Genomic DNA, 12,500 nt, shown 5'->3' on the forward strand with positions numbered 1-12,500 from the left:
CTCCTTCACAGAGGCATTCCCAATAAGAAGTGTGGAACCATCATTGTCAAAGCAGAGGAACTGGGAAACTGCAGGGTGAGTTGTGTGTGTTTGTGTATGTGCCTAGGGTGTGTGTGTGTGTGTGTGTGTGTGCCTATGTGTGTGTCTCTGTGTGTGTGTATGCTGCCTGTGTGTGTGTGTGTGTGTGTGTGTGTGTGTGTGTGTGTGTGCCTGTGTGTGTGTGTGCCTATGCGTGTATGCTGCCTATGTGTGTATGCTGCCTAGGTGTGTGTGTGTGTGTGTGTGTGTGTGTGTGTGTGTGTGTGTGCCTATGTGTGTGTGTGTGTGTGTGTGTATGCTGCCTGTGTGTGTGTGTGTGTGTGTGTGTGTGTGTGTGTGTGTGTGTGTGTGTGTGTGTGTGTGTGTGTGTGTGCCTGTGTGTGTGTGTGCCTATGTGTGTATGCTGCCTATGTGTGTATGCTGCCTGTGTGTGTGTGTGTGTGTGTGTGTGTGTGTGTGTGTGTGTGTGTGTGTGTGTGTGTGTGTGTGGTTGTTTATAGGATTGGGTAGGTGTTGATGGGTTCACCCATCTCTGTAATTAGTTTATCATTCTGGCTAATTTTCTTGCTTAGAGTCTAACAGGACTCCAGATAAGAATCCCTATGGATTTCTCCTGTAACACAGAGAGCCTGTTGAGAATGAATGTTGGAAATGCAGGAAGGGGATAGTGAAGGCGCTGGGATGTGGAGGCTATGAGGATGTGGAGGCTATGAGGATGCAGAGGCTATGAGAATGTGGAGGCTATGAGGATGCAGAGGCTATGAGAATGTGGAGGCTATGAGGATGTGGAGGCTATGAGGATGCCAGAGGCTATGAGAATGTGGAGGCTATGAGGTACATAGCGTTGAGGATGCTGGAGGCTATGAGGATGCAGAGGCTATGAGTATGTGGAGGTAATGAGAATGTGGAGGCTATGAGGTTATGAGGTTGTGGAGGTTATGAGGATGTGGATGCTATGAGAATGTGGAGATTATGAGGAATGAGAGATGTGAGTATTTACATTACATTACATTTGGCTGACGCTTTTTTTGAGCCAAAGCTACTAACAACATGGTAACAGTTTAAGTTTTTTAGCAATTCTCAACAATTTTAGGACAATTTAAAAAACATTAGAGTACAGTAAAAATAAGTGCATCAGTGAGTGCTGTTTTTAACAGTTACGTGTCAGTTTAAGACGGCTGGTGAGTGCTAGGATCAGCAAGACTTGTGTGTTGCTATGAGAGGAGATGTTCTCTAAAGAGCTGGGTCTTCAGGAGTTTTTTGAAAATGGACAGGGATGTCCCTGCCCTTATAGGAACTGGCAGTGTGTTCCACCAACCAGGAACAACAGATGAGAAAAAGTTTGATTGGCCTGAGCGCACTGGTGGTAGAGCTAGGACGCCGTTCGGCCTGAGGAGTGCAGCGGTCTGGAGGCAGCGTGATATCTGTATGAGGGCATTCAAGCAGGTGGAGCAGAACCAGAGACTACTTTGTAGGCAAGCCGCTAGAGCCTTGAATTTGATGCGGGCCGCCATAGGTAGCCAGTGTAGCTGGATGAGCAGCGGGTAACATGTGCCCTTTGGGTTGGTTGTAGACCAGAAGCGCCCGCTTCTGGATCATCTGAAGTGGTTTCACTGCGCAGGCTGGGAGGCCTGTCAGGAGGGCGTTGCAGTAGTCGAAAGTCGTGAGATGACTATTGATGACTATTGCCTAAACCAGAAGTTGGGTAGCATCGCGCTTAAAACGGCATGACCGGGCTTACCAAGGCAGCATGATCTGAGAAGGTTAGTTGGTTGTCGAGAACAACTCCTAGATTTCTTGCAGTCCTGGTAGGTGAAACAGACAGGAGTCAAATTTGATGTTGATGTCGTGGTGTATGGTAGGTTTAGCTGGGGGAGGACCAGCAGTTCAGTCTTTGAGAGGTTCAGCTGGAGGTGGTGTGCCTTCATCCATGTAGCTATGTCTGAGAGGCAATCCGAGATCCGTAAGGAAACCAAGGGGTCATCAGGTGGAAAGGACAGATAGAGCTGTGTGTCGCCTGCATAGCAGTGGTATGAGAAGCCATGCGAACGGATAATCTGTCCCAAGGAGGTGGTGTAGATAGCAAAGAGAAGGGGGCCCAGCACTGAGCCCTGGGGACCCTGTGGTGAGATGGTGAGGTGCAGATAGCTGACCAAGCCATGATATGTTAAACCAGCGTCCTGTGAGGTAGGATTCAAATCAGGAGAGAGCAGAACCGGAGATTCCCATGTTAGCAAGTATAGCGAGATGGATGCGGTGATTAACCGTGTCAAAGGCAGCCGATAGGTCAAGCAGAATGAGTACCGATGACCGAAAGTGGTGAAACCCTGGCTTCTTTAAGGCTTCTGACACAGACAGCAGAGCCGTTTCGGTAGAGTGGCAGCTTTTCAACCCAGACTGATTTGGAGTATATGAAGGCTATGAGGATGCAGAGGTAATGAGGATGAGGATGCAGAGGTTATGATGATGTGGAGGTTATGAGGATGTGGGGATTATGAGGTACAAGAAGAAGGTTATGAAGTAGAGTAAGTTATCAGGATGTGGAGTCTATGAGGAAGTGGAGGTTATGAGGATGTGGAGTTAATGAGAATGTGGAGGCTATGAGAATGTAGAGGTTATGAGGTACAAGAGGTTATGAAGATGTGGAGGCTATGAGAATGTGGATGTTATGAAGTAGAGTAAGTTATCAGGATGTGGAGTCTATGAGGATGTGGAAGTTATGAGGTTATGATGATGTGGAGTCTATGTGGTTGTGGAGTCTATGAGACTGGAGGTTATGAGGTTGTGGAGGCTATGAGAATGTGGAGGCTATGAGAATGTGGAGGCTGAAAAATGTGGTGTGTTGAAGGTCCAGTCCTCTATTTAGTCAGTGGTACTGTGTGTATATGCACTTTGGGTATAAAGCATCACACACATACATACACACTCTCTCTCTCTATCTCTCTCTCTCACACACACACACACACATGCACGCACACACACTGGCCAGATCCCAGGTCCTCAATCCTGTTTAGTGCATCCTAGGAACCAGACTGCATAATAAAGCGCACAGTTGTTCAGTAATTACCCAGCCATGGCCCCTGTACCAGGCTGCAGACCGCTGTCAAATAGTGATTGTGTGTGTGTCTGTGTGTGTGTGTGTGTCAGGCATGGTTGCCAGCCAACAACTCGGTGTCAGACAGAGATTATGTGTGTGTATGTGTGTGTGTATTGTGTGTGTGTGTGTGTGTGTGTGTGTGTGTGATTACCGTCCCTGGCTGCAGGTGTTCCCCTACACTCTCCAGCTATCCTTCTGTGTGTGTGTGTGGGGGCTTCCATAAGGTTTAAGGGTTAATTTAGTTATCCCACTATATGGCCATTTCGTTTAATTTATTTTATTTACATGCAAGCATTCCTCCATAGTATACTTACCACTGCATTACTGTGCATTGTAAATTAATGCCATATTACCGGATGAGAAGCATTGTATATGTGTGTGTGTGTGTGTGTGTGTGTGTGTGTGTGTGTGACTGGTGATGATTTTATGCATGTTGTATGTTTGAGGTAAGCCAGTTAAGGCGTATTAATCCATGTGTGTCTGTCCTCCACAGGAGTCAGTGTTGATGCAGTTCTGTGGGAATAAACTGGACAAGAAGGATTTCTTTGGAAAATCAGACCCCTTCCTGGTGTTCTACCGGAGCAATGAGGATGGAACGTGAGTGGACTGTGTATACGTGTGTGTGTGTGTGTGTGTGTGTGTGTGTGTGTGTGTGTGTATACGTGTGTGTGTGTGTGTGTGTGTGTGTGTGTATGTATGTGTGTGAGTGTGCATTTGTGTGTGTGTGTGTGTGTGTGTGTGTGTGTAAAAGAGGCAGTCTGAAATAAGCTGTCTGTACGTGCCCTCTGTCTTCCTTAGAGGTTGACCCACACACTGAGTGCAAGAAATTGCTATTTATTCAGTAGTGCAGGTTTCCCCAGGAAGAGCCTTCATCACCCCTCCTCCCTCCTCCTCCTCCTTCTCCTTCAGAAAGAGTCTTCACCCCCTTTCTTCTCGTCCATCACATCTCTTATTCCTCTCCTCCCTCGCTGCTCCCTCCTCCAGCGTCTCTTCCTCCTCCCCCATTGTCACTTCCTCTTCATCTTCCTCCTCCTTCTCATCACTGCTGTGAAGCAGGTGCTTTACTGCACATACTCTCAGTCCTAATTCTCTCTCTCTCTCTCTCTCTCTCTGACTCCCTTGTTCCTTTGTCATCTCATGTCATCCTCCTCTTCATTTATCCCTCTCCCCCCTCTCTCCATCCCTCCATCATCTCTCTTTTCACCCCTCCATCATTTCTCTCTCCCCTCACCACTATTTCTGGGCCCAGGTTGTTTATTTATGGTCTCCCAGTCACCCCCGTATATATCTATCTCTGTTTCCTTCTTTCTTTCTTTGTTTTTTTTTCTCTGTGCCTTCACTCATCATCCCCCCCTCTCTCCCTCCCTCCCTCCCTCCCTCTCTCTCTCTCTCCTCTGAGTCTCTCTAGTCTTCTCTTCTCTCTGTCTCTCCTCTTGCCTGTTGCTTCTCTCCAAATGAAAATAAAAGACTTTCTCTTGCCTCCTGTCTCCTCTTCCTCGTCATCTTCCTCTTCCTCTTCATGATGCGAACCGTTTAGAGAGCCATGAAAGAGCAGCTGCTCACTTCTCCTCAGACCCCTCAGTCTACATCACATACACACACACACACACAGACACACACACATACACACACACACACACACACGCACACATACACACAGACGCACACACATACACACATACACAGACACACACACACACACACACATACACACTCCTATCCTCTGACACTAACCTGTCTGAATCACACACACAAACACACACACACTCTTTTACTGTGAGACACTCTCACTCTCCCAGTCATGCAGGCTTCTTCCAAACTCCTTTTTTTAAAATAAACGCCCCTTTCCCCAAACCCCTCACATCATCCTGGAACAAGCACAGACTTCTCCCTCCAGTCAGACACACTTTTGCTCTCACTCTGCAATATAACACCTCTCCCTGCTGCCTGAAACCAATGCCATGCATGCTCTCCACAGTATCCTAGCTCCTCAGTCTGAGACAAACACATCTCCGCAGTATCCTAGCTCCTCAGTCTGAGATAAACACAGACTCTCTAGTGCCTTCTCTTGTAGCCTCCTCAGTCTGAGATAAACACATCTCCGCAGTATCCTAGTTCCTCAGTCTGAGATAAACACAGACTCTCTAGTGCCTTCTCTTGTAGCCTCCTCAGTCTGAGATAAACAGTGCTTCTCTCTCTCATTGCTAAACCGGCTCCTGCTCTTCTGAGCCCATCGCTACTCTCCTAGCTTATGCTGAAGCCAGAAGTACACTCCATTCCCAGAGTCTCAGAGCTTCAACCTGATGCCCTTACTCTGTCCACCTTGCTCTGATACCGGTGTCTTTTCTTCTGAACTCATCAGCCCCCAGCACCAGAGAAGAGTTCCACACGCACTCACACCTGAGCTGCATGCACTCACCTTCCACTGTCTCACACACTGTCTCGCACTCACCTGCCACTCACACACATCTGAGCTGCATGCACTCACCTGCCACTCACACACACCTGAGCTGCATGCACTCAACTGCCACTCACACACACCTGAGCTGCATGCACTCACCTGCCACTCACACACACCTGAGCTACATGCACTCACCTGCCACTGTCTCAAGGCCAACAAAAACAACAAAATATGACTTAAAAGAGACTAAATGTGTATCTGTTGGTCGTCGCGAGCTCTTGAATTTATATATTTTTTTTAAATGAAAAGATGGGACCACATAGTTTGCCATTACTGTAGCACAGCATAATTGAGAAGTGTTAAGATGTGTTCACACACCCAAGCCTCTCTCTTTTCCTCTCTCTATTTTAATTGCTGTCTGTGAGCCCCTGTAAAGTGTGCTAGTTCCCATTGTAAAAGTTCTCAGTGTTATAACAGTAAATCATCTTGATCCGTGTCTCAAACTATGCCTTGTTAAGTCCTTCAGTTTGAGATAATTGGCCTTGGATTGTCCGTGGGAAATCGTTATTTGGATATTTTTGAAGAATTTGTGTGGTCAAACATGCTCTGATACGGTATTAATTACCTAGTAGGAACACACCTTCAGTCTTCAGTTAGCACTGAGTATTTCTCATTAAAAATGAAATGCTAAAATGCAGTTCCCCAGAGATGCAGGGTGCAGTGTTGAAGTTGCTCAGTATCAGATTAGTCAGGGCATTTTCCTGACATGTGGTGTAAAGGACTGATTTTACCCATCCACAAAAAAGGGGACAAATCCGACCCCTGTAATTGCTGTGTCACACACACAAATACACTATCATAAACTGCAATTCTTTTTACTTTATGTATTTTATTCTTATAAAATTCTATTGATATGTATATGTGTATGTCCAGATGTATTATAATAGCAATAGTATAATAACTACTTTGGCATTAAGTGACCTTGTCATGCCAATAAAGTATTTTGAATTTGAGAGTGAGAGGGAAAAAGAGAGAGACTGATTTTTTGAAAACCCCTCTGGAGAAAAGTGTGACCACTCACCTGTTGAAAATTTGTCACCCACATCCCATTGGCATTAATGGAAATGATCCCATAGGCATTAATGGAAATGATCCCATAGGCATTAATGGAAATGATCCTAAGGTTAGTATAAGTATAAGTAAGTAAGTATTGGTCTCTGCATTTATCCCAATCCGTGAATTAGTGAAACACACTCAGCACACAGTGAACACACAGTGAGGTGAAGCACACACTAATCCCGGCGCAGTGAGCTGCCTGCATCAACAGCGGCTGGGGGAGCAGTGAGGGGTTAGGTGCCTTGCTCAAGGGCACTTCAGCCGTGCCTACTGGTCGGGGTTCGAACCGGCAACCCTCCGGTTACAGGTCCGAAGTGCTAACCAGTAGGCCACGGCTGCCCCTTTAGTGTCACCCACATCCCATAGGCATTAATGGAAATGATCCCATAGGGTTAGTGTCACCCACATTCCATAGGCATTAATGGAAATTATCCCATAGGCATTAATGGAAATGATCCTAAGGTTGGTGTCACCCACATCCCATAGGCATTAATGAACATGATCCTATAGGCATTAATGGAAATGATCCCATAGGATTAGTGTCACCCACATCCCATAGGCATTAATGTAAATGATCCTATGCATTAATGGAAATGATCCTGAGGTCAGTGTCACCTACATCCCATAGGCATTAATGGAAATGATCCCATAGGCATTCATAGAAATGATCCCATATGCATTAATGGAAATTATCCCATAGGCATTAACTCTTAGAACCCGATTGACGCAAAGTGCGTCAAAAAACACACCCTTTCTTCTCTGTTACATTGCTCCGGAATTGTTCATCACAGCGAGATGAAACCTTTATTGCGGGACAGAGCAGAAGCAGGGCTTTCCAACGAGACAAATTGCATCATATTTACAGTCTATACTTCTCTGTGTTGACCTGCGCACCCATTACTCTCGTTTGAATTACTCGCGAACCCGTGATCGCAAGCATATCAAATGAAAGAGGAGACACAGGGCTATCCATTGGTACCATGTTTATCGATCCTTCTGGCTTATAAAAACAGACGAAGTGACAGCAAAATAATAACGTCAGGTACACAAACCAGCGCTGCACACCCATTACTCTCGTTTGAATTACTCGTGGACCCGTGATCGGATAGATATGCCACACATGTCTGATGAAAGAGCTATCATTTGATACCAAGTACATCCTTCTGGGTTATAAAACAGACAAAGTGACAGCAAAATAATAACTTCATATAGCTGGACTTACCCCACGTTTTTGTCTGTTTTTGTGGCAGAGCATGTTTATTATCCAGCGCTATCGTGTGTTTCTCCATGGCAAAGCATGTTCATAGTCCGGTTTTGAGATCCTAGCAAATTCCTGCATGGCATCCAATTAAAGGCTCACATTGCATCCCAATTTGTTCAACAAAGAAACACCTTTTTTGCCTTTACTTTGTTCATGGCAATGCAGTAAAAAGTTGAGAATCATAATGAGTGCATACACCATAGGCACACACAGGCTAACATGCAAACTCGGGTCAAGTCAGGTCAGATCAGTTCGTGTCACAGATATGGAGCGCAGAAAGGTCATTTTTCATCACTAAATAAAAAATGGCATTTATTTCCGTAAATCACACACCACATATTTCTGTAAATTGCTCAGCCCCAGAGTCAGAGATGGCAAAAGTACTCACTTCCCGTACTCAAGTAGAAGTACAAATACTTGTGTTAAAAAATACTCTGGTAAAAGTAGAAGTACTGATTTAACTTCTTTACTCAAGTAAATGTAACAAAGTACAGGCTTCGAAATTTACTTAAAGTATAAAAGTAAAAGTAGTCTTGTGAATGACAACAATTTTTTATGCAATGGTACCTGGACCACACAAATGTTACCAGAGTGCTTCCCGCACTGCCTACTTCAGAGGGTGTTCTTTTGGCCTACCATCAAATGCTGGACGTCTTTAGAAAGCTAAGATCCTGTAGTTTCTTAGGAAGCACTGGCACAGAGTTACAGAGCCTAGAATATTGTTTTTTCTTTCTGCCGGATTAACAAGCATCTCTGAATTGACCACATTTCAGCCCTCTAGGTCAATTGATATGATTTTAGAAACACAACTGAGCCCTAGCACCAGGTCTTGCGAAGCTGTGTGCAAAAGTAGATCAATGTAGAATGAAAAATAAGTACTTTAGATCATTATTTGCCAAGGTATGCTCATGCGTTGTAATGCCCTATGGAAACTCCCCATAGGACTTTTGGTTACCCAAAATGCATACTGACAATAAAAGTATGCATTTCTGAGGTTTCGTGTAGACTATAGAATGACTACACAAAATGGAATAATTACACCAAAGTCTCTTTTTTTGCATTTTCTTTGTTGGCTTCATGGGTGTGTATAAGATGGACTATACATCTGTACAACTAATATTGGATAAAACAACATGAATATTTAATTCCTATGGATTCCTGTGAATATTTCATTTGCACCATGCGGTATCAGATTTTTAGAAAAGGTATTCAGAACATGTTTGATGATGGTGGAGGTTATTGTCCAATGTTTATAACAATATAAGTGGCATTAAGTGGTTCATAGAGTGTTGATGAGTGTACATATTGTTATTGTGGATAATACAGTGATATTTTTAAATGTTAACAGTTTCATTGGTGAATAAACTCTTTTGAGAGGTGGATGAACTCTAATAAGAGATGGATAAACTATTTCTGAAATTTCAGAAGTGGAAACTGTGTTTACTTGCATTTATCCTCCACTACATCCCTGTTCAAGAATCAATGCTGCATCTACTTATTGCTAAGGATATAGACACTGCAGCTAGAAGTTAGGGAAGCATCAAAGGCAAGGAGAGGATGAGGGCATTTTTGACTAAATTGAATTGAGACATACTACTACGTGCTAACGTTAACATTACTGCCATCAAGCTGTAATGATTTGCCGCGAATGAATGCCTCCCAAATCTGTCGAGTCACCTAGTGGTGTGTCGAGTGCAACTTATATTCCCATCCACTATTGATGACACGAAAAATAATAACGGTATAGGCTAACTCCACTGAAATTATTTGAAACTAAAGTAACGAGCCAGTTTTCTAAAATGTAAGGAGTAGAAAGTACCGATATTCGTGTTAAAATGTAAGAAGTAAAAGTTAATGACCATGGTAATGTTAGGGTTTAACCCTTGTAAGGTGTATAGTTTTGTTACTCAGTAAATGTTCCCGGGTGGACCCACCACATTATTAGGCTTTTAAATCAACTTGTGCAGTCATTGAAAATAAATTATTTTGTAAAACAATGAGTTATTGAGAAATAATAAATAGTATCATTTTTCTTTTAGCAAACATTGGGTCCCACAGACCTGAACACCTTACAAGGGTTAACTGCAGTGAAACCATGATAAAACAATAGTGATAAACCATGAGGTCTCCGTACTGACATCTGCAGCTGAAGCCACGTTAGCGCAGTAGAAGCACATCAGTCTTGTAATCTGGAGGTTGTGAGTTCGATCCTCACACAGGGCATCAAGGGCACCGCTGGGAGAAGGGAGTTAGGGCTATTCTAAGGGCTCAGCCCTCAGCACAGCACCCAATTTTTCTAGCAGCACCCCTTACGGGGCATGGTGCTTAGTTATCAACTATAGTGACCATGGTCAAACTATAGTCATGGTTACCCAAAAAACATGAAACCGAAAAACCATGGTTATTCTCTCATAGTAAAACCCTGGTTAATTTCCGTAAGGGCCAGATTAGATTAGGTTTTTACTGTGAGAGGCTCCTCATCTGCTATTAGAGCTGCATTTAGAGAGAGAGAGAGATCACTCAGTAGATGTCATTAGGTTTATGTTCGCTGAGAGAGAGAGAGAGATCACTCAATAGATGTCATTAGGTTTATGTTCGCTGAGAAAGAGAGAGAGAGAGAGATCACTCAATAGATGTCATTAGGTTTATGTTCGCTGAGAAAGAGAAAGAGAGAGAGAGAGAGATCACTCGGTAGATGTCATTAGGTTTATGTTCACTGACTGTCTGTTGCTTCTGCTGTTAGCTCCAGCCTCTACAGGAGGTTCATAATAATATCACAGGAAGCTGATCACAGAAACAGACAGGGCATAAATAAGCTAGTGTCATCCTTACACATCATCAATGCTGTACTTGTAAACAGGAATACTTTGGATACTGCAACTCAACAACTCATGCACTTCCCTTTCTTCCTGTCTTCCCTCATTTCTACTTTCTTCCTGTCTTCCCTCATTTCTACTTCCTTCTCCCTGTCTTCCCTCATTTCTGCTTCCTTCTACTTCCTTCCTCTTCTACCACTATCTCCTTCGTCCACATCTTGACTAGCACTTCAACTTCTGCATCCTCATCCTCTGGTAGTTGTGTTTATTGTAGTAGTATTATCGTTATCTAAGGTCTTCTTTGCAGTGTAGTTTGAATGATATTCCTGATTTTGTATGTTGCTTTGGATAAAAGTGTCTGCTATAGGTGAATACATGTAAGTGTAAATGGAAATGTCTTATACTGGAGTGCGCATAAGTTTACACAGCACTGCGTGTTTATACTGCAAAAGTTATGCAGATATATATAGATAGATAGATAGATAGATAGATAGATAGATAGATAAATAGATAGATAGATAGATGAATGGTAGAAATATAGATAGAAAGATAGATAGATAGAGCCCGACCAATTAATCAGTGTGCCGATATTATTATACTGTAGCTATTTGTCGATCTATCATTGTGGGCGTTAATAACGGCCGATAATTATTTTTAAATGAAGTAAAGGACAGCCAAAATGTGATCTTCATTCCCAGCATTGTCTTTCCAGCTTAACGTTACGTCCAACAGTAAAATAATGTTAGCATTGGTTGAGTGGGGGAGGTTAACTTGATTGTTGGTGTATTTGTGAACCATAAACGCGGTTATACCGAGTAACAACAGCACGGTAATTTTCTCTTTCAACTGTCATTCTATAAATTTTCTGTCATGTAGCTGACATGTTGCTAATAGTGTTAGCTAATAGTCGTTGTTCGTCTAGGGTGACCATTCATCAGGATTTCTAACCCTTTGTCCAGACCTAGGTAGTGTGTCCTTTTTTTAAGCGTTTGTCCCACTTTTTGACAAGTGCTCCTGAGCAAACAATACTTTTAAAGTAACCATTTTTTAAAGTAACAATGTAAAATTGTGGCCAAAACTGGTACTGCAATCACTTTCAAATTACTGTAGAGCGGTGTATCTCCTCCCCCTCCCTCCTGACTCGAGGTTGCCAACCCGGATGCCGAAACACTGCTGATTTCGTGATTAGTACTGTAGATAGGTGGAGGGTGGCACATCAGGCCAAAACACAACATGACATGACAAAACACAACATCAACATCAGTTGAGGGCTGCAACGTCACTTTTTAAAATGACAATAAAAATGACCATTGAAATACATTTCTTACATACGGTTCCTTTAAGTAGCGATGATACAAGTGCTGCTTCCTGCTGGCTACCATAAGATGATTGGTCACTGACAGTCTATAATGCAGCGCAATTTGCATAAACTACATATTGTGCAGGTTCAACCATATGAAACTAACAATATGAAGGTACAGGCAATTGTAAAATGACATAAGCTTAATTTGGAATGGCTTAAGAGCGGTGGGTTGTTTAGAGTTGGATAAACCCAATGTAGAGGTGGATAAGCGCAATTTAGAGGTGCGTAAACGCTATTTCCGAAATTCAGGAGGAGGGTAATCAGCATTTACGTGCGTTTAGCCTCCACTACAGCCCAGGGTAAATGGATAAATGGAGGGGTGGACAGAAGGGTAGATGGAGATGGTCAAAGGCTGGAAGAGGCCAGACGTGTTCCCCATTAGCGCTCTGTTTCAAATCTGAAACTGA

General features: G+C 43.4%; 1 protein-coding gene across 3 annotated transcripts in view; it reads left to right on the forward strand.

The window, feature by feature from the left end:
* LOC125310465 (copine-8-like) overlaps positions 1–12,500 on the forward strand; it is a 155,507-nt gene that overhangs the window by 93,632 nt on the left and 49,375 nt on the right. For all 3 annotated transcript variants that reach the window (XM_048267924.1, XM_048267925.1, XM_048267923.1), the window contains 2 exons: positions 12–75; positions 3,630–3,733. In XM_048267924.1, the coding sequence (XP_048123881.1) occupies positions 12–75; positions 3,630–3,733 (168 nt within the window). The remainder of the gene's footprint in view (positions 1–11; positions 76–3,629; positions 3,734–12,500) is intronic.

The sequence above is a fragment of the Alosa alosa genome, chromosome 17 (genome assembly GCF_017589495.1).
Source record: "Alosa alosa isolate M-15738 ecotype Scorff River chromosome 17, AALO_Geno_1.1, whole genome shotgun sequence".
NCBI lineage: Eukaryota > Metazoa > Chordata > Actinopteri > Clupeiformes > Clupeidae > Alosa > Alosa alosa.